At 39.4% G+C, this 26,852-nt stretch overlaps 2 protein-coding genes and 1 long non-coding RNA gene across 9 annotated transcripts in view; 1 reads left to right on the top strand and 2 right to left on the bottom strand.

Annotated features, from left to right (window-relative positions):
- Positions 1–9,364: 9,364 nt before the first annotated feature.
- Positions 9,365–16,695, bottom strand: LOC309715944 (uncharacterized protein). Of its 4 annotated transcripts, XR_014279337.1 has the most exons (8): positions 16,160–16,695; positions 15,932–16,066; positions 14,573–14,812; positions 14,195–14,471; positions 11,532–13,244; positions 10,955–11,275; positions 10,490–10,861; positions 9,365–10,378 (listed from the first exon to the last, which is right to left on the bottom strand). XR_014279337.1 is itself a non-coding variant. In XM_082549464.1 (5 exons), the coding sequence occupies exons 1-5, from the start codon at positions 16,353–16,355 to the stop codon at positions 13,004–13,006; spliced, it is 1,089 nt and encodes a 362-aa protein (XP_082405590.1). In that variant the 5' UTR covers positions 16,356–16,695; the 3' UTR covers positions 11,313–13,003. The 4 variants fall into 4 exon arrangements, 1 of the variants encoding a protein (XP_082405590.1); XR_014279336.1 differs by having other exon boundaries at positions 9,365–10,861; positions 14,267–14,471; XR_014279338.1 differs by having other exon boundaries at positions 9,365–10,861.
- A 118-nt stretch (positions 16,696–16,813) lies between these two features.
- LOC309715947 lies at positions 16,814–19,895 on the top strand. Of its 4 annotated transcripts, XR_014279339.1 has the most exons (6): positions 16,814–16,850; positions 16,972–17,103; positions 17,518–17,581; positions 17,940–18,092; positions 18,459–18,549; positions 19,144–19,895. It is a non-coding gene; the product is annotated as an uncharacterized lncRNA (long non-coding RNA). The 4 variants fall into 4 exon arrangements; XR_014279340.1 differs by having other exon boundaries at positions 16,822–17,103; XR_014279341.1 differs by having other exon boundaries at positions 16,822–17,103; positions 17,546–17,581.
- A 3,143-nt stretch (positions 19,896–23,038) lies between these two features.
- The window catches only part of LOC309715942 (clathrin interactor 1-like), a 9,946-nt gene continuing 6,132 nt past the window's right edge, over positions 23,039–26,852 (bottom strand). The window contains exons 10-12 of the mRNA XM_082549461.1: positions 25,649–25,971; positions 25,297–25,480; positions 23,039–24,267 (exon numbers count right to left, since the gene is read on the bottom strand). Of these exons, the coding sequence (XP_082405587.1) occupies positions 23,867–24,267; positions 25,297–25,480; positions 25,649–25,971 (908 nt within the window). The 3' untranslated portion in view covers positions 23,039–23,866. The remainder of the gene's footprint in view (positions 24,268–25,296; positions 25,481–25,648; positions 25,972–26,852) is intronic.

Consider the following 26,852-nt stretch of genomic DNA (forward strand, 5'->3'; position numbering starts at 1 on the left):
AGTTACTTTCTTTGCTAAACGTGTACACGGGTGAGCTGCTGAGAACAACTCACATCGTGAACAGAGGCTTGGCACTTTTTATAGGAAAGACAGTGAGAACAGGATAAGAAAATAATAAACAGATAAAATAAACAACTCCCAGCTCTCGTCAGCAGAGAGCTGGGAGAAAGCTGTGAGAGATAAAACAATCTAAAACAATATGTCCCAAAACAATATGTCTGCTGGGAAAGTCTAAAAGGATAATTCTAAACTAATCTAACCATAGACAAAGGGCATCTTTGTACATTTAAAAGAAGGTAAAGAAACATAGAATCATTTTTCCTGTAACATATTCCCTCCTGTTTTAACTTATTTTAAATGTATACAACAATTGTCTGTAAAGGTTATTTATTAAGTATCTTTAGCAATTTTTTAATTGTCAAAATGTCAGCATAGCAGAAATGTAAATCATGTGGGCTAAAGAATGAAACAAATAAAAGAATTAAGGAAAATACAGTAAAAGAAAGTATAAAAGTAATAATGAAGAAAAATAATAAAACTAAAACTACAAAAAATAAGAAAATAAAAGAATAAGAAAACCTTATGTTGTACCTGTATAAACTACTAATGTGTTAATCAGTGCATGATCACTTGACAAGTCATTTTTAATCACCACGTCATTTATTAGCAGCTATTACAAGTTCCTCTAACAGAATCGCAACGGGATGCTGTTCTTCTTGAGGCACGGCAACATAAGCAGTCATTGTAGTTGTTATCATCTTTGAAAATCATTACTCTTAGACATGGCAACACACACAACACTAATATGAGCAGTGCTATCATGATGAGACCTAGAAGGACAAACGGCTTTGCTACAGCAGCCAGCCATGAACCGCCGAACAGCCAGTCCAGCCAGTCCAGCCAGCCTTGTGCTGTAGCTGCTCCAGGTGTGTGGTCAGTGACATATTTTTGCAGAACGGTCAAATTCTGCAAAGCTTCATAAATGTCTCCTCCAGCTTCGTATCCATCAGGGATAAACTCCTCCTTGTGATGCTGTTAGCAGGTCTAGTGTCAGTCTGTTCTGCAGCACCATCGTTCTGATGGCCTTCTGTTCTCCTGCTAAGGCCGTTCCCAGGGCCTTAGTTAAGTTGATGTGTCGTAGCAGAGCATATCGGTTGATTTCCCCGTGATCCTGCACCTCGGCAACTCCAATGTTCCTGATAGCCACCTGCGAATTAGTGTTTTAGTCTATTGTCAACACGTCAGCCTTATTTTTAAGTTACAGAAAGCTTCTTCTTTTTTTGTCTTGGTTTGGGAGAATAGATTCAACACTACATTTTCACTTAAGGCATTTTTAGATAATTTCTAGTTTTTCAAACAAGTCATGGATCTCACACATTTCAAACTTTCAAGTTAGGGTTGTTTCCCATTTATACATATATATATTTAACTTTGCATTGCTCACAGCTCATAGCTCACAGCTCTAAACCTAGGCATTTTTCAATCATATGCCTAATCACCATGTGTCACTGTGACTCTCAAGTATTGTCACAAGTTCGTTTAAATTCGTTTCCAAAACCAACAAAATAATCAAACAAAAACAAAAACGTGTCAGGACACAAAAGAAAAAAGAAAAAAAAATGCTGCCACCCGAACAAGGCAGAAGTCTGCATATGTTGGCTTTTAATAGCATGCAGCTTGTAACATGGTAGACTAATGTGCCTGTGTTAATTCAGCTCCATATTATTGTGTGAAGTTGCACTGGGTTGGGAGTGGTTTTGTGTGTGTCACATTTTTGGTGAGCCAATGGCTGGAATGGGGTTGGACTAATTAGAGGCAGGTGTACTTGATTGCACTGATACACTGGTCTACTTATAGCCCACACTACAAACACTGCTGTGTCATTTTGTCTCTCTGTGCAGGTATGTAATGTGATGAAATCAGATATGTTTGGGATGGATGGGTTTTGCGCTATGAATTTTATATTAAGTGTGTCGTTTTGTCTTTCTGTGCAGTCCAGGGCCTATTATATGCCACAGCCTAAAGGCAGCAGAGTTGCAGAGGCTTGAGTGACCACTGACTATATGCTTGCAGGGTGGTGGGTCTCCAAGGACAACTTCTAACCCTGTTAAAGGCAACATGTGGAGTGCAACTTGGCCATGTGGCATAGCTGGCTCTGGCCTTGGGACTGTGTGTTTTTATACGATTCATAAGTGGGACACTGGACTGTTTTATTTTTTTTATCTCTTGATATATTTTTCGTCAATAAATTATCTTTTAGAATTTTATTGACTGTCATCTTTTTGCCCACGACTGAGACGGTTGGTCAGACCTAGAGTCTTTCTTTGGGTGTGTTACAGCAGCTTCTGCTCTAAAAGAAACAAAAAAGAAAAAGAACATGTGGAACATGCTCATCAGCTTAGCAGTGTCTACATATTTAATTCAGCTTCTCAATCCTGTAGTTTTAGCTGTTGTCTACAGGGTTTTGCTTATTGGTTGTTATTATAGGTGTGCTCTATATCTCAGCAATGTGTCATTCTAGGATGATAGGTTTCAAGCTGGTCAAGTGCCTCTATGCACTTCATTAGTTTAGTTATTCTCTGTATTGTCTTCATCTCACATGTCATTACCCTGAGTTTCAGCAAACCTTAAGCTTGATGCAGACTACTGCTTAACAATTATCCACCTCACATCATAACCGACTAAGGTGCCTCTTCATATTAATATTATGTCATTGTTAATATTATCCTCTTTGTCTTATATAACAGCAATAGCATATTATAATGTTTTATTAGTGTGTACCATTATACTACTACTGAGCCAATTTGTTAGTTAGGATCATCTTATTCAGCAAACAAATAATTTAGAATTCATCCAATCTGTGGTCACATTTGTTCTCTCTGTTGCATGGCGGACCAGGCAGTTCTATTATAATATATTATTTATTTTGTATCCATCAAGGGCTTCAGATGACCTGCAGTATCATCCTTTTCCCAGGATGGAGACAGTTACCTTTTCACACACTGTCCTTGGCTGAACAGTGACACAGCCTTAATATACTTTATTTATGTCATTAAAATATTTTCGTGTGACTTATTTGCTTTATATTCATTTTATACATTGTGGGCATGGTCATCATGCCAACTGTGTTTCATTTCATTGATAATATCACTTTACAGGTTGTTATCCTTGCTATTATTAATTTCAAATACTCTAAAGATAATTTCTACTGTAATTTTCCCTTTGTTTATCTTTATTTCGTACTTTTTATATTTATATCTACTCAGTGGGGTCTGTTTTCAACCCTTTTAAACTACTTCAAACTACTTTGATCTCTAGTTTTCACTTAATAAGGGATTATGTTCTTCCTGATATGGGTGTTGCTGCAGATGCGGCTGCAGGAATGAGTGTTGGTTTACTAAAAGGATTGTGGGCACTGCACAGTGTCTCGTCTTCTCTCTCAATTTACAGACTGTTTTGTCCGGCCCCTGGACTTTTCTTTTCTCACCACTGCTCGTCAGCAGGAGTGAGTTTTGTTAGGTATTTTAGTACCATGGTAGCATTTACTGGATATTGTTTTATAGTGACATTATACAGGAAAACTCTGTCATTCAATAAGGCCCCTTTGTTTTAGTTATTTTTCTCTTTGACCCAAGAATTGATGTGTGAGAATCACAGGCTGGTACAAGGTTGAAATACCACAGAGATCACTCCCTCAGCTACATTAGTTTCTTAATCTTTTAGACGCCTGTTGAAGGCCAAATGGTTTGTTTCAGATTTCACTAATGAAAGAACTCTTTGTTTTGTGCCTTGAAAATATGTCGCTGAGATAATCACAATTGTAGCTGAACTGATAAACTACACAAAGGATGCTTCTTCACCCAAGGGCAGGAAGACGCTGCCTTATCTTGGTCTGTACTGGTTTAAACTGATAAATCTGCTGTCTCATGAATTTTACCCTCTATATAAACTGTTGTACTTGTGAATAAAGTTGAGTCAATTTGGGAAGACAACCTGAAGCAGTCTCTGTTTTCTTGTTCTCCCAAGCTGCTCCCGAGCTCGTACTAACACGCTGAATGGCATGCTTGAATATTACTTGAGAATATATTTGACTGTGTTACAGACTAAGGGACATTCTCTGCTGATAGGTGAAGGTACATTCTCTGCTGATAGACGTCCACGCCTCGAAGGAAGTCGATCCACGGATTAGGCCCTGGAAACCGTTTCCTTCAAGTTTCAATTTCACTTGCTTGATTACCCATCTTATTTATGTATTTACTTATTTTTGTTTAAGTAATATATACACGATACAGCTGCTATCACCTTCGCTGGTATTAGAGACGAGAGTGGTTGTTCACACGCCCTTCTACTTTCGGACTAGTTCCGAAAGCGGTGTGAACTTTACGAGACGGAACTCGACCGTTCTCTCAACTCACCAGCACGTCAGTGAATAGCAGTAAAAGAAAAACACAGTAGGAGCAGCTCAGTCTCTTATTGGACCGTGAAAATTCAGCTTGCTCCGTTAATTAAAACAATACACACACACACACACACACACATTCACAGCTTCGACGCGCGCGCGACCGGAACCCTTATGATAAGGGGAGCTCCCAGAGCTACTTACTCCCTAGACCCAGTCTAGACCCAGCTGGGGGAGCTACCCAGAGCTCCAAAGCTACCAGTCGACGAGCTCCCAGAGCTTCCAGTCGACGAGCTACGCTACCAGTCGACGAGCTCCCAGAGCTACCAGTCGACGAGCTACTTCCGCTATTTTAAATTCCCTGAATTTAAAATGCGCTTTTACGCAAGATTGTGTCAGTGTGTCTGTATCTACCTGGTCAGTGTCGCCGGGTCCCAGCTCTCTCGTCAGCAGAGAGCTGGGAGAAAGCTGTGAGAGATAAAACAATCTAAAACAATATGTCCCAAAACAATATGTCTGCTGGGAAAGTCTAAAAGGATAATTCTAAACTAATCTAACCATAGACAAAGGGCATCTTTGTACATTTAAAAGAAGGTAAAGAAACATAGAATCATTTTTCCTGTAACAGAGGTACACTTCAACTGTGAGAGACAGAATGTGAAAAAAAAAAAAAAAAATCCATGAATCCACATGGTAGGATTTGTAAAGAATTTATTCGTAAATCAGGGTGGAAAATAAGTATTTGGTCAATAACAAAAATACAACTCAATACTTTGTAACATAACCTTTGTTGGCAATAACAGAGGTCAAACGTTTACTATAGGTCTTTACCAGGTTTGCACACACAGTGGCTGGTATTTTGGCCCATTCCTCCATGCAGATCTTCTCGAGAGCAGTGATGTTTTGGGGCTGTCGCCGAGCAACACGGACTTTCAACTCCCGCCACAGATTTTCTATGGGGTTGAGGTCTGGAGACTGGCTAGGCCACTCCAGGACTTTCAAATGCTTCTTACGGAGCCACTCCTTTGTTGCCCGGGCGGTGTGTTTTGGATCATTGTCATGTTGGAAGACCCAGCCTCGTTTCATCTTCAAAGTTCTCACTGATGGAAGGAGGTTTTGGCTCAAAATCTCACGATACATGGCCCCATTCATTCTGTCCTTAACACGGATCAGTCGTCCTGTCCCCTTGGCAGAAAAACAGCCCCATAGCATGATGTTTCCACCCCCATGCTTCACAGTAGGTATGGTGTTCTTGGGATGCAACTCAGTATTCTTCTTCCTCCAAACACGACGAGTTGAGTTTATACCAAAAAGTTCTACTTTGGTTTCATCTGACCACATGACATTCTCCCAATCCTCTGCTGTATCATCCATGTGCTCTCTGGCAAACTTCAGACGGGCCTGGACATGCACTGGCTTCAGCAGCGGAACACGTCTGGCACTGCGGGATTTGATTCCCTGCCGTTGTAGTGTGTTACTGATGGTGACCTTTGTTACTTTGGTCCCAGCTCTCTGCAGGTCATTCACCAGGTCCCCCCGTGTGGTTCTGGGATCTTTGCTCACCGGTCTCATGATCATTTTGACCCCACGGGATGAGATCTTGCGTGGAGCCCCAGATCGAGGGAGATTATCAGTGGTCTTGTATGTCTTCCATTTTCTGATGATTGCTCCCACAGTTGATTTGCAGTTGCTAATATATATTGTAATATATCTATATCACTAAAGCACTTCTGGATGGATGCAAACTGCATTTCGTTGCCCTGTACCTGTGCATGTGCAATGACAATAAAGTTGAATTCTATTCTATTCTATTCTATTTTTTCACACCAAGCTGCTTGCCTATTGTAGATTCACTCTTCCCAGTCTGGTGCAGGTCTACAATACTTTTCCTGGTGTCCTTCGAAAGCGCTTTGGTCTTGGCCATGGCGGCGTTTGGAGTCTGACTGTTTGAGGCTGTGGACAGGTGTCTTTTATACAGATGATGAGTTCAAACAGGTGCCATTCATACAGGTAACGAGTGGGGGACAGAAAAGCTTCTTACAGAGGACGTTACAGGTCTGTGAGAGCCAGAGATTTTCCTTGTTTGAGGTGACCAAATACTTATTTTCCACCCTAATTTACGAATAAATTCTTTACAAATCCTACCATGTGAATTCATGGATTTTTTTTTCACATTCTGTCTCTCACAGTTGAAGTGTACCTCTGGTGCAAATTACTGACCTCTGTCATCATTTTAAGTGGGGGAACTTGCACAATCGGTGGCTGACTAAATACTTTTTTGCCCCACTGTACACAAACATGCATTCCCACCCTCATGCACACATATATAAATACTCGACAATCGCCCAACATGGAGACAAACAGAAATGGACACTGTACTCACACTCCCCACACATACTCTATACCCCAGGAGATGTTATCCTTTTCCCTGGGGAAGAGAAAAACAGTCCTGCAGCACCCGGGAGGCCCAGCATCCCAGACTCCGACCAGAAGGCCCCTGCCCCGACTAGCAAACAGCAAGTCTGCTAGTCTGCAGCATTCAGATCCACCCCAAAAATCATTCAGTGCTCAGAGAAACTGCACTACCCAAGAGCTGCATCTGAGACCGAAGTGGAGGTTTGGCCATAATACACAGCAGTACCTTCAGCAAGAATCAAACACCTCAAACCAAATGTCAACTATGCTGGTTCAAGGGTGGTGATTTTTTCAAAAAGAGCTTGTTCTGCAGCCACAAGAGATAGTCACCTTGCAGCTGACAAACTCCTCTGCATGACAAAGTTTTCTAGAGTCAAATGTGAGGCTGTTTGTCTGACAGCTAAAGCTACTCCTAAATTAGGCCATGCAACAGGATAATGACCCCAAGTACAGAAGCAAATGTAATACTAAAGAGTATATATTTTCATTATAGTCAACAAAAATTGGGACTAAAATCTGGATTTAGTTACATGGAAACATCTTGTTTATTTTGTGCCATGTACTGTCACATATGCTAAGCCTAATTACACAATGATTGCCTGAGCCTGTTCTTGTTAAATGATGAAAAACTCAAAGGCACTTTTGGGCAGTGGATCTGTGTGAAATCAGCAGCTTGCAAAACTAAATCAAAATGTGTGCTATTGATTCTAAAAATAGAAATCACAATAAAGTTCAACATTTACTAAAACCGCCATTCAATCATCTGAGAATCTTTACTCATGAAATTATAATGGTTAGATGAATTTATATGCAGTGATTTACTGATCAATGATAAAAGGGGAGATTTATGCAATAACGAAGACTGTCATGAAAAGTATTTGGCATCTGATCTCCTGTAACCTGCAGAGCTAAGCTGTTTTACCAGCTCTGCTCTCTGATTTTTCTTTTTTCTTTTATGAAAAAACATAAGTTGTCAAAGTTATTTGTTTGCAAATGTATTTCAGAAATATCGACATACTTTTTTTTAATCAGCAGAAACTTTATGTCAGTAGTGCAAAATCCTGCACTGATCTGACCTAATTTCTTCCTCATCCTGATTCCTGACCTGGGAAGGGAGAGAAATATTTGTTTTTGTTTGTCTTCTTGTTTTATTTAATTCCTTGTGGGATTTGGATCCAACACGTAAAGTATGTATATTATGCACACACACAAACACACACACATTTCTTGTATTCTTGAATAAAGACATTGATTTGACACATTTAATTAGCAGCCAATTGTTTTTATTGTTCAATTATTAATAAAAAAGAAAAGGTGGGGGTGGGGGGATGTAAAGAAGAGCGTAAAGTTGGAAAATTAAGCTGGAACAGAGGTGGGGGAAGAAGAGATGGCATCGACAGTAGTGAAAGAAGGAGTGTTCTTCCTCCAGAAGAAGCGGAAGCGTTTTTTCTTTTTCTCCAGCTGCTTTTCCACGAGCACCTTTTTCTCGAGGATGAGGATTTTCAACTCCTCGATTGTTTCTGTGTTTTGCTTCTGCAGCTTATTGAGAATGTAGAATGTAGACCAATAGTACTTTAAGGTTGGTCAGGTTCTTGACAGGTTGTTGTCATACCTAAAGGGTAAAAGTTTTTATGTTTCAATTAGTAATTTTAGAGCTGCAGAATGAAACCAGGTGTTCCTCAAGGGTCAATTCTGGGTCCAGTACTCTTTACACATCCCAAACCAGACAGGAAAAATGGATGCCCCTCCTTGATCCTGCTTCTGCTGGAGGTTTCTTCCTGTTAGAAGGGAGTTTTTCTTTCTTACTGTTGCAAAGTGCTTGCTCATGGAGGGGTCATCTGATTGTTGTGGTTTTCTGTGTATTATTGTAGGTTCTTGACCTTATAATATAGAGCACCTTGAAGCAAATGCTTTTGTGAATTCGGTGCCTCAAGGCACTTTCAAAAACTGTGAAATCATATAAAACAATATATAAATCAGGTTATGACTATTCCTCTATTTGCAGGATCACCCGAATCATCAGTGGGCCCACACACACACACACACACACACACACACACACACACACACACACACACACACACAGAAATTTTAAATTTTACCATATTTCTGCAATACTGAAGCCACTTCACAGGCTCTCGATGTAGAATTACCTTTAAAATACTTCTATTACTTCATGAAGCAGCTTTCAGTGGTTTGGCTCCCCTCACAACATCTCTAATTTGATCATTGTCTATAACCTGATTAGACTTCTCAGGCTATTGGGTGCAGAGCTTTTACAGTTTTTTACAGACGCTAGGACACATTTCTCAATACTTAGGTCACTTTTGCAAAACTCCTCACACAGTGAGCACAACAGAAGTCTATGTGGGCTAAACTGAGGATCAGTTATCATTGTTTTGGCACAAAATGCATTCAATGACTAAATCTCTCAAATTTCATGAATTATTTTCTCACTCAGACACAACTGCCAAAAATCTTTGTACATACAGGACATTTTGCATATACTTACATACTGTTTTCAAAACTGTTAAACTTATGGCCAAAACAATAACACAATGCAAAACTGAATAAGACAGCAAAATCCAACAGCAATATTTTATTGAAACATATTTTAAATCTAAAAATGCAGTTTAACCAGCCACAGCTGATTCTCATTGTAGATGAACATCTACACAGGTGTTACTCCTTCAATTTTTCAACTCCTTCAATTCTGGCATCCCAGAAGATTATTTCCTAGGTGTATTGCCCTAGATGACATAAGATGTGATGTGGATGGGAACCTGTGGCCAAATGGAGAAGACCGAGTAGATTAGCATTACTATTGTATAGTATCAGTGGATGGTGTGTATACAAATTCTTGTATTTTGGGATTACTTAGTGCAAAAAAATAAAAATACATAAACCAATATTACAGTTTTTGCCCGTTGCCTGAACACATTTTGCAAAACTTTGCTCATTGTGCCAAAACCCTAAACACAAGTAAACATGACACAACACTGGGAAATATACCATTCACATCTGCACCAAATTGAAACTCTACTCTCAAAACCTAAACTCTGCTATCAAAACCTAACATTCCTTTGTCAAAATGTAACTCTGTTGACAAAATGACACATACTTGCATCATATGCAAACACCTACAGAGCAGGGGGAACACACTAGTCTACTTTATATAAAGCACTGCAGTCTTTGATTTCCATTGTTCATTCAGAAGGCATATTTTCAGGAGACACATTTGCAAACAACCAAAAAAGCAAATAGGCCTACTCCATATTGTACATTGCAGTACCATGAATTCAGATAAAGCAAAAAAAACAAAAAAAAAAAAACAACCCATAATACAGTAATAGAAAAAACACTATACTGTAAACAAAAAATCATGACAATTGTGCATACGTGGGCTCATGGATCCCGCCGTCTGTTGGGGTCTGGCCACAGGACCTCATCAACATCGCAAGCAATGTCTTCTCCCGCTAGGCACCGGGGAAAATATCCTCTTCCATGTCAAAACCATCCATGGATTGCTGTCACCTGAATGTCGCCGCAGGCCTGTTCCATTGCCTGCAGAAGAGGCATGCAGGCATGTAGTTGGCGGTCATATACACGCCATCTCCAAGCCGAAAAAAATTCCTCTATAGGGTTTAAAAATGGTGAGTAAGGGGGCAAGCATACCACTTCAAGTTGACTGTGGTTGGAGAACCAGGCCTGGACCAGAGCAGCCCGATGGAAACTGACATTATCCCATATCACCACAAACCTGGGCTGATCTGGTCTATTCTGTACAACTATATCATGGAGATCTAGAAATGTGAGTATATGTTGGCTATTGTATGGACCTAGTTTTGCATGATGATGCAGAAGCCGTCGAAGGCTTATGGCGGCACACAATGTGATATTTCCCCCGCGCTGCCCTGGAACGTGCACAATTGCCCTTTGGCCAATTACATTACGACCCCGTCGTCTTGTTTTGCACAGGTCGAATCCAGCTTCATCAATGAAAATGAATTCATGAGGCTGTGCAGCTCCATCCATGGCCAAGATTCTCTGTAAAAAAAAAAAAAAAAAAAAAAAAAGAGAGAACATATTACTGTACTACAGTGCTACACATACAGAACCCTCACCCCATCACACGGGTACCTGTGTAGCTCTCAGAATGTATTCATGTGGTACTGATATGATACATATTCAGCTCGAAGTCCTTTGACCCTGTCACTGTTCCTCTCAAATGGTACTCTGTAGAGTTGCTTCATGGTGATGCTGTGTTTTCCCAAGATGCGTCTGATGGTGGTGATGCTCACATGGTCTATGTTGCTGAACACTTGCCTGTCTGCAAGTATTTGCTTTCGTAGCTGGTGGAGACGGATAGCATTGTCTGCCCTCACTAGGTCCACAACGGCAAGTTCCTGCCGTTGTGTGAACAGGCGTTGGCGTCCTCCCCCAGAAGGTCTTCGAGTCATTCTAGAGAAATACAACCACATATTGTCATTGGTTTGCTTATTTTTCTTACAGTACTTTACTGTATATACTGTATCATCCACTGTACAACACTGTACTTCAATATAAGTAATCATGGTATGTTTCACAGAAACTACCACTTTGGCTGCAAAAGGAGCATTAGCACCCTGCAATACCCTGTACACTTGATATGGTAACTGTAGAACAGTACTATAAAAACCATCTGAGTAGAGTAGAAGGCAGTGAGATGAAGACAGACCTGTTTTCTAGTCGGAATTTTCTTATTACAGATGCCACTGTGAAGCGGCTTAGATGTGGGTGGACTCTCTGCCCAGCTTCCCTCATAGTCAGGCCGTGGTTGATGACATGGTCCACCAAAGTTGCTCTTATATCATCAGAAATATGGGTCCGTGCATGGCCTCTTTGACCTCCTCCTCCTCTTCCTCTTGCTCTCCCTCCATCCATGCTTGCAAAGTTCTTGAAATGGCTAAACTGAGGGCTTTTTGTGGTTGGCTAATTGGTGTTCAGTTTTGCAAGTAAGTGCCTTCAGGTGTATATTTGAGTGGTTGCAATTACCCGATGTGTTTTGTATTTTGGATACATGTGTTTTCCAAATGGCACCCTGAAATTTCATTTTTGAACGAAGTGTCTTATGTATGAAATAGAGTGTAGTATGCAGGACCATGTGTGTTGCATAAAGGAGTAGGTGTGTTGCATAATTGCAACCAGAGTGCAAAGCAGCACTTTTGTTTAAGGTATGGGTACATGTGTTTGAGGTATGGTAACAAAAGCTTCAAGTTGTGTTACTTTAGTATAAGCATGGGTTTATAGTGTTCAAGCAACGAGCAAAAACTGTAACGAATTCTGCATGATGTCTGATTCATTCCAGTAACATATATTGAAATTATAAACAGAGATGTGTCCTTGTTTTACACAAGAAAACACTGTGTAATGCTACATGTTTTTAGTGTTTTTTAGGTCATTGTTTTGTGGGTGACAAAGTGTGTTTGTCGGCTGTCAACCTTTGCTAGTGTTCTGGAAGAATGAGTTTATTTGAGACCTGAATAAAGTGTTTTGGTAGTTGTAGTGCATTTTGAATGTGAAATGAACTGCTTTGCCAAGCTGAAGGTCAGTTAGGAGAATTGTGTGAAGAGTTTTGCGAAAGTGACCTAAGTATTGTGAAATGTGTCCTAGCGGCTGTAAAAAACTAACTGTTTCCAGAATCACATCCAGGTATGCCAAGAGGGCTTTCAGTTATTGTGGTCCCATTCCTTGGAACAAGCTGCCTGACCTGAGGTCCATTATAACAGCTGTGTGTTTATGTGTGACCGTTAAGATTATTTTTTTGTAAAGTGGTTTTACTCTTATTATTTGGAATGCCTTAAGACATTGTAGTTTTTATCTTCTATGTTAAGCACATTGAGCTTTCATGTAATGAAATAGGTATATAATGAAATGTTTCAAGAAGAATTGCTGATTTACTAATTGCAGCAGATTACACTGCTGTTTGAAGCATGTGTGCAGTCAACATCATTCATTCTGTGTTTCTGCTGTTAGTTTACATCAGTAGCAATAAAAAAAAGCACTATTTCTTTTTGTGTTGTGGAGTGCTCTAAATACATGACAACAGCTAAACAAAAAGTAGAATAAAAATGAATAAACTATTAATATGCGAAAAATGTATATTTGATTTGCTCAAATGCAAATCAGCCAGAGTGTGCTGAACATCTCCTAGAACAGTCCAACCACGTCGATGTCCCCCTCAGATTTGTTCGCCTCGTTTCTGTTTGAAGACAGCTGCTGATTGGTGAGGATGCTGGGCTGTGTGTGGCTCTCTAATGTGAATGAACCACTGAGGACTTTCTCAGTGCTGTTAGGCTGCTGCGCTGTTTCCCCGCTGAGGGAGGCTGGAACAATCTGGCCTGTCTGCAGGTGAATGCAGTGGTGAGCCCTCCCTTCTTCCATGGAGCTCCTTGGATTTGGACATATAGAGAAAAGCCATACATAAAGACATGGAAAGGTAATTATTAGAAAATGTGACAGTGAAATAAAATGTCCAGTAACTGCCAACTATGAGAATCTTTACATTCTGTTAAAGCTCTAATATTACATTTATGCACCATCTATTGCCCAAAGAGCCCTGACCTGTCCAGAGCAATGATAACGGACCTGCTGGGTGACCTGGGGTGTCTGGATGAGTAACACTAACTGCAGCTTGTTTGCGAGCAGCTTTTGCACACACTACCATTGTCTCTTACTAGGATGGTAAAAGTGGTGACTGGTTTGGGTGAGGGTGCTTGATCAGGTTGGGCTATGGGGAGTTGCTACATGTCAAAACTACATTCAGACAGATGCAAGGGATCAAACTTCATCTGTCCGTGCGTCTTTTGTTGTGGCTGCTTGGTGTAACACTAATGTACAATATGTTGATTAAAAATAAATAAATTGCCTGACATAAGAACTCCTGACTGATATAAGACTTAATCAAGTCGAAACCCTATAGTGCTGAAAAATGAAGGCAAAAAAATGCATTTCCTTTAGTGGTAACTAGGGGTTGCTTCCAAAAGCAAGTTGATGGCCATAGACAGCCATGTTAAAATATCCAACTAAGCGACATTAAAAAGCATATTTACAGCCTCATAGAAAAACTGGCTTATGATCTAAGGATCGATTTGTGGGAACTTTTTGATAACTCAGGATACAGGAGTTAGCGGCATGGTCGCTTTGATCGACAGGCCTGCTGCCATGATTAACGATTTCCACGTGTCTCCGAGGTCTCAACTCAATAAACGGTGTCACTGAATTGGACTTCTCTGTGACGTTTATGCTGTTGGTGTATTGCCGCAAGATTAATGTGTTCGTGAGTTATGTAGTGCTTAAAAGTCTGAGTTTTCTGTGTCATGAAAGTGGCTCTCTCTTTACCTGGCTAAATCAATATGGTAACTCAGACTGGACACATAGGGGACAGGTAGTAGGTAGTAGGGATTATAGTACACTTTGTAGGAGACAGCGGGTGCCGAAGATATGATGGGGACCGGGCATGTGGGCTGAACTGAACACAGTGTTGTCTTTTCTTGTGGGAAAAAGGGGGGAAAACTAGACTGGTGCTCCCCCCTGTCCTGTGTAGCTTCCTGTCCTGTGTATTTCACTGGGTTGAAATATTCTCTGTGCTTCCTCTTTCTGGGTTGATACCCGTAATCTGGCATGATGAAACAAAGACAAGTGTTAATGGAAAACAGATCCACTTTTACTCTGCAATAAATGTTTACAATCATGTAGTCTAGGGTTTTTGCTTCATACCAGGAAATTGGTGACTATGGATGTTTTTCAGTTTATGAGCCACTTGAAAGTAGGGCTCCTTCTGTTCCTTGCTAAGCTTGGACCACTCCAACCCGAGCTGAATGCTAATGTTTTTAAAACTGCCTCTTGTCATGGTTTTCTGCAGGACCTTGCGGTGTATGCGAGTCCACACCATGAAAGCATTCAGTGGCCGTTTAATGTGTCCAGTTGCGTCTCTGCCAGTCTGCATTTGCTTTATGTCTGTGGGAGACATAAACGTTGTGTAACTATATTACTGGCAATTTTTGTTAATTTTCTCTTGAATTTTTTATAAATATTTTTAGAATGTTTTTTTTAACCTTTAAACACACTCCCAATAGAGTAAAAGCATACCTGGATAGAAAAACACACAGTCAAACACTTTAATTGATGGACTGGCCTCCCTACACCCGCTTTGGATGTTCACTAGCACCCAGATGTCAGTATTATTGAAGCAGTGTAGGATCATTTGACAGAGAACTAAACAGGCAGCCAACATCCAAAGAGGGCCTTTGGATGTCCATCAAGATGCCTGAACTATTCCCAAAGACTACTTAAAGAAATTATATGAAAAGCTTGGCTATGAGAGTTCAGGCTGTGTTGCAGAATAAAGGTGGTCATACCAAATATTGACTTTTAAGCTCACTGAAATTGTACAAACTCAGTTTTTCCCTTATGTAGTTCCATGTATGTCTGCACGTTTCAATAAATTGCTGCACCTAATTTCCTTTTTTCTGGCAAAATATAATAAAAATGAGGGATGACTAAAGACTTTTGCATCATACTGTAATAACATGCAGAAAGGCCAGGAGTTTGTGATTTTGATTTCATAAATGATTCCTGTTTTCACTTAAAAAGTTAAGATCTTGAAATTCTTCCATACATACCGTTACTTTTCACCTAGTATATCATAATTGAGGTTAATTCCTTGTTGGGTTGTTAATATAGATTCTACCTACCACTATACTTAAAGTGACATTTACATTAATGGATCAATAATTATGATCCAACAATATCATGGACATGGGTCTGTATAATAAATGGTGGTACTTTTACTTTAGATAGTTCAAGTACATTCTGATACTAAAACAGTTTGTATTATTACTTAGTACTTGTATTATTACTGTTTGTAGTATTAGTAATACTTTCACTTAAAAGTTATAAATACTTGTTTCACTACTTTTTAAAACAGTTATTCATTTTTTTTTATTCATAAGAAGACACGCAATACCTTGTGCTGGTCCATCACATTGAAAAAGTCCTGAAAACACTCCTGCATACACGTTTATTTAATACAAATACGATTTAGCAGGCTATGTTAACAGCTACTACGTATGATACCTTCCTCTGTTGGTTGGATGGTAAAACAGACAGCCGGAATATCATCTCCCTGTGTGGGCGAGGTTCGGGCGAAGTGGTCGGGTTCCTCCTTCAAATATCCACCAACTCCACAACCCTGAAACATCCCATTGTTACCTGAAAAGGGATCATTCGTTCACCACCTTTTCTAACCTAGTCATAATTTTTGATACTCATTTGGAGGTGGATACTTTTTCTCTCGTAACTTACCTTTTTCAACTGAGGCCAAACTGGTCTTGTTTCTGGGAGTAGTTGGCCCGCTGATCCCGCTCTGGTGTCCCTCTTTTTTGACTGGACAATCCCGAAAGGTCTCTTGACCCGGGCTGACACTTAGCCACGGGTGTCTAGAACTACCTTCTTCAGCCTCTTCTTCCTCTTGTTTTATCCTTTTGGAGTTGGTTTCCATTGTGAGACTGTTGTAGCGATTATTTTGGAAGAGTCTCTGTGTGTTGTGCGTGTTTTTAATTGCGTGTGAACGAATTCAAAACCGTTAGTTGCCAAACGGGGACGTTACGCAGCGCGAGATCTGAACGTTGAATGCTAATGTGTTTGTAAAATGGGTTTTAAGAGTTTTACAGAGAGAAAGATGATGCGATAATTAAAAATAGCTACTTTTACACCATTCTGCAAGTTATAAGGTTAAAAACTATTTCAAACATGTCTGGAAATGTACAGAACTATGAAAAAGTCTCGAGTCTCGAGGGACCCTTGATTCCTTTATTTATTTAATTTTCAGGAAAATTGGAAACAGGTGTAACGAATTACTGCAACATGTGCTAACATGCATGGAAATACCGTTTTAAGGGGGGAAAACAGAGTTTGTACAATTTTAATGAGCTTCAAAGTGAATATTTGGACCGACCACACTGAAAAAAAGGGACTGGCCATCTCTTGGATTTATGTAAGCATCTTGCATGCATTTAACACAATTGCCTCATGTTTTAAAGTTAAATGTAACTATATAGTGTAAAAACTACATGATATGCAGAAAGGGTGTATTAAATTGTTCATATCATGTTCAGGTGACGTAAGTCAATAAGATAGCAACGTTAAATCTCGTGAAACCACGCGTGATTTCATCTCGCGGGCTTTGGATCGTGGTTTAAAAAAGGCATCCATCTCAGTCAAGTCGAGCAGCCAACTCTACGTTTTTGGTATGTCTTGATTTTTTGAATTCATTTTTACCATAATTCAGCCAAATGTAGTTAAACGTCTAGAGTGTCGCCATGTAACATGCTAAAAAAGAGCCGTTAGCTTATTTGCTGTTTTATCTGTTGTCAAAGAATTGGCGCTTTTTCATTTGAATTTGTCTTTGGCACAAGAGCCGTAATATCACATTAAACCTAATTACGAGGCACTCATAACATAATTTGGTTTTCTGTGTGAATAGATTTGTCAACTGACTCTTCAGTTACATTGTGTATTTACTGCACCGTGGTGTTAGTGAGATTTTGGACATTGAACAGCTTTAGCTAATATCATCAGCGGCATTATGCTAGCTTACATCCCTACCCCTCCTGCCCTCACCTGCTGTCCTTTTGTTTTTGTTTTTTTTGCTGCACATTGAGAGATGACCTCTATTCTGCATTTCACCAGGAGTCAGCTGATGGATTGTGGGTTCAAGGTGTTATGGTAAGAAAGTATATTCTATTTTCGTTTCTGTAACTTAATTATAATAGGTTTTTTATAATTATTAGGTGCATGCATACTCACCCTATTAATACAACTGAGAGATCCAAAATCTGCCATAGGTTTAACTTATACCTGTATGTATTGCCAGAAAGGTGATTACTGGACTCGCATTAATGCACACTTGAACTGAAATGAGGTTGTAACTTGTGGGTTGTTGGGTTGCAAATCAGAAACAAACATCTTTGGATTTTTTTTAATCCCATAAGATCTGGAAACACAGTTTTTATTCAACAAAACATTACTGATTAACCAAGCACAGTGCCTGCTGTTATTTCAAAATAATTTTATGTCATTTCAGATAAAATGCAGCATTCCAGTGCATCCCAACCATGCCTTTACAGTCAAGGTTTCTGACGGAGCTGAGTTTTTCTCTGACAGTCTGCTGAAAGTGTTTGCAAAGTGATCGGGGGAACAGGGCACAAAGCTAAAGGATGTAGCTGCCATAATGACAGTAAGAACTTTAAAATTCTTTAACTACAAAGTGTATATGTATTGCATTAGGTCAGTAAAAGATTTTTATGCTACATCCATTGAAACAGTCAACTATTACCTGTGAGTAATGATTCCACTAAAAGGATGCCATAATTTTCGTCATGCATTTACTGGCCCACTGAGAAAAAATTATCTTTTTTTAAAAATAAATGTTCTGGAAACTATATATCCATAAAGTTGATGTCAAACAGGAACTTTTGATATTGCTTTGTAGATGCTGGTGTTGCATGTTGACTGGTTTAAAAAGTCAAGAGTTTTTGTCTGGGATCATTTTCTTCTGTGCTACTGAAAAGTTCACAAATCTCTGTTTTCTTTGTTATAATAGTCAAGGATGACATTAATGCTCGGAGTCCCTCATCAAAGTGCTCCGCATCTGTGTGAAAGACAATTGCAACATCTTGGTGCAGGAGTTCATGGTGAGTGTTTTATGAGTAGATTGTGGCTTTGCAACATTTAAAAATGCATTTAGTTATCCACTTGATCCTCATTGGACTGGTTAGGACCAGTAGTCCTCTTTAATAATTTGAAGTTCACATGAGGCCTGGTAGTGAACTCGGCCGCCGGCCCTTGAGGCCCCATCCCCACCCCTGTATTAGGGGTCACATCAGTGTGAAAAAACTTTAAATTTGTCATTCTAATGAACAAAGGAAAATCCCACCAATATTTATATTAGCTTTTGTTTGAAAAAATGACCAACTGACCAACAGCTAACCAAATTGTGGGGCTGAAAGTCTAAATTCTAACATCTTCTGAGTGACATAACCTGGATTTCTGATGGGCCGGTGTCTTTCTAACAAAAACTAATGTAAAGCATTTGAAATTATTATGTTTTTCACCCTCTCTTAGAAACTCTGTTAGACCATGAATGGCAGCATGGCAGGCCACTCTTTGGCTATAGCTATTTACTATGTTGCTTGCATTGGTTTAAATTACTCTAACATTAGAACTGGTAGATTCAAAAGAGATGAGTTTAAAAAGGAATCTTAAAGAAATGTTTTGTGTTTAACCAGGACTTGACTGAGGCCACTGCACAGATTGAGAAAACCACAATGAACATCTGTCTCCAGAGGATGCGGCAGGCAATGACTTTTCTGATGTTGTTCTTCAAGATCTGGATAACGTGACCTTTGCAGTAGCCATGCTGTTTGGACCTTTTTTATTCCTTCAACATGAGTTACCCATCACAACTCTGCTACACTTTTGAGGTGATTCAATGGGTGGTAATGGAGTTGGATGCAACTCAGCTCTCAAGAAAAGCTCACAACTAAGACAAAACTGCTCCTGCAACGAAGCTCACTGTTATGCATGTGAGGTGACCAGCTCTAGGTGAGAGGACATTTAAATCTCATACTTGTTCTGCTGCATTTTTGAAGCTCAATTCCAGGAACGGATCGCAGGGTTCATTTTTATATACTCTGCAACTGCCATGAGGACGAGCCGTTTTTTGTTGTTGTTTGTTTTTCCTTTTGCTCTGTACAAGTTCTGTTTGTCTGTTTGGCAGCATTTTTAAATTTCTCTTTGTATTTTTTCTTTCTTTTACTAGTGAAGAGATGTAGCGTGAACAGTTATACAGTCTAAATATCCCATATGGGTCGTGTGAAATGGTATTTTCAGTTTCATTCAGTTGAAGTAAAGAACGTTGAATATTTCTAAGTGTGCTGTTTTGAACCAAGATGTCACAGTATGATCAGTGCTGTAATTTTTGACAGTCACTGTATCAATGTTATTTTTGCGTCTCTTGAATAAAGGTTTTGACCTGCAAGTGCTAATTTCTTTAGTTATTGGGGTAAAATGGGTAGTGTTAATAGGAAGGTGTTTGCCAATTCAGTAACCTAATTTAATGTTAATGGAAACTAACATTACCTCAAATTGTTTAGTCATAATTGTTGTTTAACTGAATCTTGACGTTAGAGGCCTTAAATAGAATGTTTTGTATTGTTCTTTCCCAACATTTTTCAAAAGAAACAGTCCAATTTCTTTGCTGTGATTGATTCCAGAGAACACGGAAGAACTGACATTATTTAACTGTTGATTTATATAGATTCAGTAGAGGAGTAATGTCAGTTTAATTCTTTACCTACTGCAGTGAAATTAGACATTTTGTTTTGAAAGGTTACTGGTGGATGCCAGCAACCATCTTGGAAGAGAACAATACAATCTGTTATAAGGCCTCAATTTGAAAATTGTGTATTTGATACTAGAATATAATAGCAAAATGTAATTTGAAGATAACATGTAGTATTTAAGTGACCAAGTAGTATTGGGTAAAAGTTATTGAATCGTGTTGGGATAACGTGAGAAAATTGTGAAGGATTAAAATATTCCAAGAGCTCAAATTACTTCATCAAAACATGTTTAAGTCACATTTTATCAACACAAATTGCACAAGTTTATTGAACATGAATAAATTGTGTTAATTTAACTCAATTGTTTAAGTTGCTGCCAAAGCAAAACATCTGTGTGCAACAAATGTCCACCATTGAATTAAGTAAATCCAACAACATTTTTTTCAGTGCACCTTTATTCTTTGTTACAGACTGAACTCTCTTTTCCGAACTTCTTGAAGGAAATTCAAAGCGCTTCTTTGGATGTTGACTGGCTTTTGTTCTGTTCTCTGTCCATGCGATCCCACACCGTTTCAGTAATGTTGAGGTCTGGGCTCTGGGGAGGCTAATTTATGACTGATATTGCTCTATTATGTTTTTTTCTATTCAGATATGCTTTTACTGCAGGGACAGTGTTTGAGATCAAAGTCATGTTAAAAAAAATGTAGTTGTTGCCAATCAGATGCTTTACAGATTGTTAGGTGGACCTAAATCTGATGGTACATTTCTGTGTTCATAATTCCCTCAATTCCCTCCTTTCTCTGTACATATTGATGATTTGGACATCAAATTTCAAAATTTGATTCAACACACCATAACGCCTTCAGGCGACTTTTGTTGTGATTTGGCGCTATATAAATAAAATTGAATTGAATTAAAATCTTTTCTTATAGCACTATGTAAGAACCAGTTCACTTACCACTGAAACCATTTCTGATGAGGCTTCAGTGAACAGTAGACAGATCAATGAAATCCATCTCTGTGGATATGGTTCTGTCTGAGGTTTTTACTGGATTTTATTAGGCACAACATTTCTTTGGTTCCCAACTTTTCCTCAAATCTTAAGAACTCACCGTTTACCATACTGAGGTATGCCAAGTTGTTGGTTTTTAGCTCTTTGGGAATCACCTTGTTGGTGCAAAAAACAAACAAACAAAAAAAAAAAAAACATTCTGTGTCTGTCAAACTGTTATTGTCAGTATTTTTTTGTCACTTGTCTTTTGCTAAGCTGTCTGCTATGCATAGACACTGGTTCATTTCTTGAGTTAGTTGCCTTTTTATGCTTGAATGATTCATGGGTCAGTGTTCCAAAGTTTTAGAATGATCTGCCCTTGCACGTTAGGCAGGCCTCTTCTCTTTCTGAGCATAAAACTCCTCTTAAGACACATTTATTTGCTAAAGCATTTGGCTGTCTTTTAAGGGGTTGACTCAATTTGACCTTTTTTAAAAAAACAAAAACAAAAAACAACAAAACAAAACAACTCTGGTTTTATGTTAAAGTGCTTTATGAATAAAGATGGTATGGTAGTGTTTACTGGCTTAACAAAAACAAAACATAAAAAGCTCAAAAAACAAAACTACTGCTGAAGACTGCTCAAGTTCACCAATGTCCCCCATAGATACCAAATCTAAATACCAAAAATGTGTTTTTAAAAAGACAAAGAGAAACTAGCCTATAATAAGTACACAAAGAAGGAAACTCTCGGTTCATGTTGTCATTTAATTTATTGTTGAATGAATTACAGAAAATATAGGGTACAATCAAATTAAATGAGCTGTACTGAGAAAAAAAATAAAATAAAATCATGATTTCAGTTAACTAAATTACATCATCAGTAGCTCTCCCATATGAACATAAAATTACAACTAATAAAATATTAAACTAATAGCTATGGTGTTATTCTTTTAAGAGTAACAAAATAAAGATTTGGTCTTTTGGAGTGCAGTGCCTCAAAAACATGACAAGAGGTTCTGCTGAGCTGTGTCTGCACATCAAACAGAAAACTGCGCGCGCGCGCGCGCACACACACACACACACACACACACACACCTCACACACACCTCACACACACACACACACACACCTCACACAAACTCCACTCAAGATCCCCAAACCTTCCATAACCATTTATGATAACTAAGCAGATGAAGTATCAAAAGGTGAGGCCAGATTTTTTCTTAGCAACCAAGAGACCCCCAAGTGAAGTGTGAGTTGACAAAAATACTTTCTAAATAAATGTACCAGGCAGCCGTCTCAAAAAATTCAGCATTGTCTCACTCAAACAAAAATGTTGCAGATTGTGTTTTCAGTTTTGTAAATATTGGCCCCGCCCTTTCCCGCAATCAATACATATATGGTGTCCATACGCAAAGCAGAAGAGACCTAACAGAAATATGTAGAAAGAAATGACACAATTACAAGGAGGTCTAAGGGAAAATAGGAGTGGAAAATACTCTGAATAAAATACTGACAGCCTTTTAATGAGGCTTGTAGATGTCAGATGCACCTACAATAAAATATAAATACAGGGCAAGTGCCACTTTTAACAGTAACTGACTGTTATGAACTTTAAATTTCCTCCGAGTATTTTACAGTAGATATATTAGTTTATGTTGTCTTTTGAAGGGCATGTTATTCACATACTGAGCATCCATTATAGAGAAAAGCTACAAGCCTGATAAAAAGAGAAAAAACATGAAAGCAATTAATCCACGCTCATATGGCTCAAGAATAAGTATAAGCATCAAGTGGTACCTCAACATGTTCAGGTTTCTACCCTTTGATGGGCGAGATTAAGAATTGTCTACACTCCAGAGGTACAAGTGCCTCTCTTCTGCAGACGAGTGCAGGTACTGATGCACAAAGAAATAAAAAAAAATAAAGACTGCTGCAGCTGTCCAAAAAAAGAAAAAAGAAAAAAAATTGTCTGTGTTTTTTTAAAACAACTTCTGTTACATAACACTGTAATATTCGCTTCTTTAACCTGTTGAAATCTGGGCTGGTTCTCAAGTCACTGAGGCAGGATTAGCAGTGCGCTCACACAGCATCAGTGTGAAAGAGATGAAGGAAAAATGTATCTCTTGGCATGATGGAACAGATTCTATTCTGCTACTGAATTTGGTTGAAACCACACAGAACATGATTTCACAGGTATAAAAAGTTAAGGCAGTAATGCCATTTTTATTGGAGTCCACTGCAGTGATTAATTTCTCTGAGCAGATACAGATGGAAGGATTTTGCAGTGTTTCTGTACTGAAGAGAGATACACCGTGAATAATACTGTATATGAAACCGTTAAAGACGAAGACTTTACCCCCTACAAGGAGGTAATGACTAGAGGCTTTGTGATGACACCTTCTCTCCATTTCCGAGAATTTCATACATCTAATTACCGCTGGATGAGGAGCACCAGTGGGTGCTTTCCCCTGCGTCCCCCTGTATCAGCAGACTGGGGTGACGAATGATTACTTCACCAAAGGAAGCAGAAGCAGAAAAAGAGACTCATGCAAGGTTGTCTTCGAGTACAGCAGTCCTTTCATAATTCACTCCCTCATCAAGTCAGACATGCACACCCGCACACAACTCTCTCTCACTCAAACACACACATACGCACACAAACACAAACCTTTATTTCCCAAAACTGCCAAAGTTAGCAAAGGCATCTTGTTTGGGTGGGACCACAGCTGGGGTGATGGAGTGTGGTAGGCCCATCCCTACTGCTGGAACTCCCATTCCAGCCATACTGCCCATCATCACCGGAGCAGACATGCCCATATTCATGTTCATGTTCATTCCCATCATGCTTTGGTTTACAGGAATCCCACCCTGTAAACCTGCGGTCATTGAAGCTGGCATACCTGTGGCCAGGGAGCCAGGCATGCCAGTTGTCATTGTTGCAGGCATGCCCATTGTCATGGGGTTGCCTACCATCATAGGATTAGCTGGTGGTCTTATTGATGCCGCATGGGGCGGAGAGCTGAGGTTCAGTCCTCCGAAGTTCTGGGCCAACAGGTTGACGGGAGGCACGCCTACATGGACACATATGGAGAGTTACTCAATATTCTCTGGTGTACAACTTATAAAGTATTATAACATCTAATAACTGGATCATTAGATGGCCCATTCTAAACAATATACATTACAGCACAAAAGCTTAGGGCAGTTGGCAGAAAATTAAACATCCCTACATACAGAGTAACAATTATTTTCAGCAACAAGGACGACACCTGCAACAGATCCTTGTCTCACAGAGCCATGCTGTCAGTATCACAGGGATAATGAGGAGACAGAAGCAACTATGACACATTCCTGAAGATATCCAGAACAATAACAGCCAGCATCAAAGTAGTGTGAGGTCACTCAAAGGTTAATGAAGCCCAGTTAGGAAGCCTTGAGCTGAGCGTTTCAATGGTTGCCATCTTTGTGTTTTACACCAAATGGGATGAGCACAGCGTGGATCTGACTGAAGACTTACACTATCTGAGTAATAATTTGATTGGTAAGTTGTTAGACTATGAGCATACCTGGGATAAACTGCCTTTCTGACTCTTAGAATGACAAACAACATAAGACAGTTACATGAGGCTTCATGTTTTATTCTGGATGAACCGAAACTATCGACTAAGCCCATAAAGTCATCAGAAATTAGGTTTACTGAGCTCACAGAGTGAGGGAGCTGAGGGCTTTTCCTCCCATTGACTGCTCTAGAACTAAAAGTCAACCCCTGCTGGCCATTAAAAGGAATGCAGACAATTTCTAACCCTTAAAGCCACATGCATCTTTCATACCATCAACAGGAGCAACCTCTCTGGAACGCCAAGTACTTTCAATAAATGAGTGCAAGTCTATGGACAAACACCAACTTTGTAACGTTCTGTTTATTGCACATTAACTCTTCATGCAGGGGATTATTATTTAAAAACATCTTCACTTTACTTAAACTTTTCTACAGTATTGAATATCCAAAAGGTCTTTTGACTTTGCCATTACACTAAATCTGTAATGTGCATCAATTAAAATCCTTATTTGTTTCCTCATACTGTGTAATACACACATACCTTGCTGCTGGATGATATTGTTGAGTGTGGGTGGCGTCTTAGTGGGGTTGAAGCCTGCTGAAAGGAAGTCCAAGCTGATGTTGACAGAGGGGTCAGACCAGGTTGACCCTAATGTTCCCTGACCTCCAACGCCAACCTTCTGCTGTTGTCCTATGGGTGGCTGAGATGACATGGCTCCCAAACTCTGAAAAACAAATAAAAATGTTTTCTTTACACAATACAAAAATAAATATAGTGATATGTATAATAATTGAAAATGTACATTCTCAACTGAAGTGCCCTCCCCCAATTTTTATTTATTTAGTTATTTTATTTCATGAGAAAAATGAGACCACCTTGTTACTGCACCTACCTGTTGAGAACGAGAGAGGGGCATGGTGGGTAAACCACCAGAAGCACCGGGTGTCACCCCTCCCAGAGAGAACGTCAGGCTCTGAGAGGCACTAAGTGTTGTATGTGGACTGGTTATTTGATTGTTAACTCCACTCATCAAGTCCAAAAGCTCAGCAGAAGGTGGAATAGAGGTGGTACTGGAGGTCGGGGCTGTGGGTGACTGAACGCTGCCAAACAAGTCAGCGACAGGTTGGGAGGGACCAGAACTAGATGATGCTGGAGGACTGGCAGAGAAGGCATTCCAGTCCCCAAATTCTCCATTTCCATTGGATGATGCAGCAGCTGCCAATTGGACGGCAAAGGTACGTTTAGTTGTAACATACTGACAGGAGCTGCTCCACTCCTTTACTGCATCCTTCTTTAAAAAATGTGTTACTAAATATACATTCTCAAAAAAAGAAAAAAGTCTACATAAAAGTATAGTCCAAAGTTTACATCCACTCAAGGGCACAAATATCACAGTAATTTTGGGCTTATAATGATTTCTTTGACAGTCCGTTTTTCCAGGGTCAAATGATTGTTCAGCATAAATGTTAAATGACTGCTGAAACTCCAGGGTCACTGTCCACAGTGAAGCGAGTTTTACCTCGCAATGGGCAGTGGCTGTTAACTAAGAAAAAAAGCCCCTGCTCCAAAATCGACACCTTCAAGCTCAAGTGAAATTTCCAGCTGCCTACATGACCAAGCCAAAAGCCTAGAAAAAGGTTTTATGGACATGAAGTACAGATTGGCCATAACAGAAAGAGTTATGTTTGGAGGAGTAAACGTTAGGCTTTCAGACCCAAGAACACTGTACCAACTGTTAAGCATGGTGGTGGTAGCATCATGCTCTGGGGCTGTTTGGGTGGTACATTGCAAAAACTGAACTAAGAGAGGAGGACTACCTGCAAATTCTTCAACTTCACCTCAAATCCATAGATGGATGGTTAAAACATAGACACAGTTGGTTGTTCCAACAAGACAATGATCCCAAACCAAATGTGGGAATTAATGAAGTACAAATACTTCATTACCGTCCTTAAGTGGAATTTTCAGGTATCCATACTTTACTTGAGTATTTGTATTTCTGACAAATGTTTACTTTTATACCAACTTTGCATTATTCAAACATTGCATGAAAATACTGGGTAGTTTTGTGCAGGATAAATAAGTTAGCCTGCAGC

The sequence above is a fragment of the Aulonocara stuartgranti genome (genome assembly GCF_965226115.1).
Source record: "Aulonocara stuartgranti genome assembly, chromosome: 10".
NCBI lineage: Eukaryota > Metazoa > Chordata > Actinopteri > Cichliformes > Cichlidae > Aulonocara > Aulonocara stuartgranti.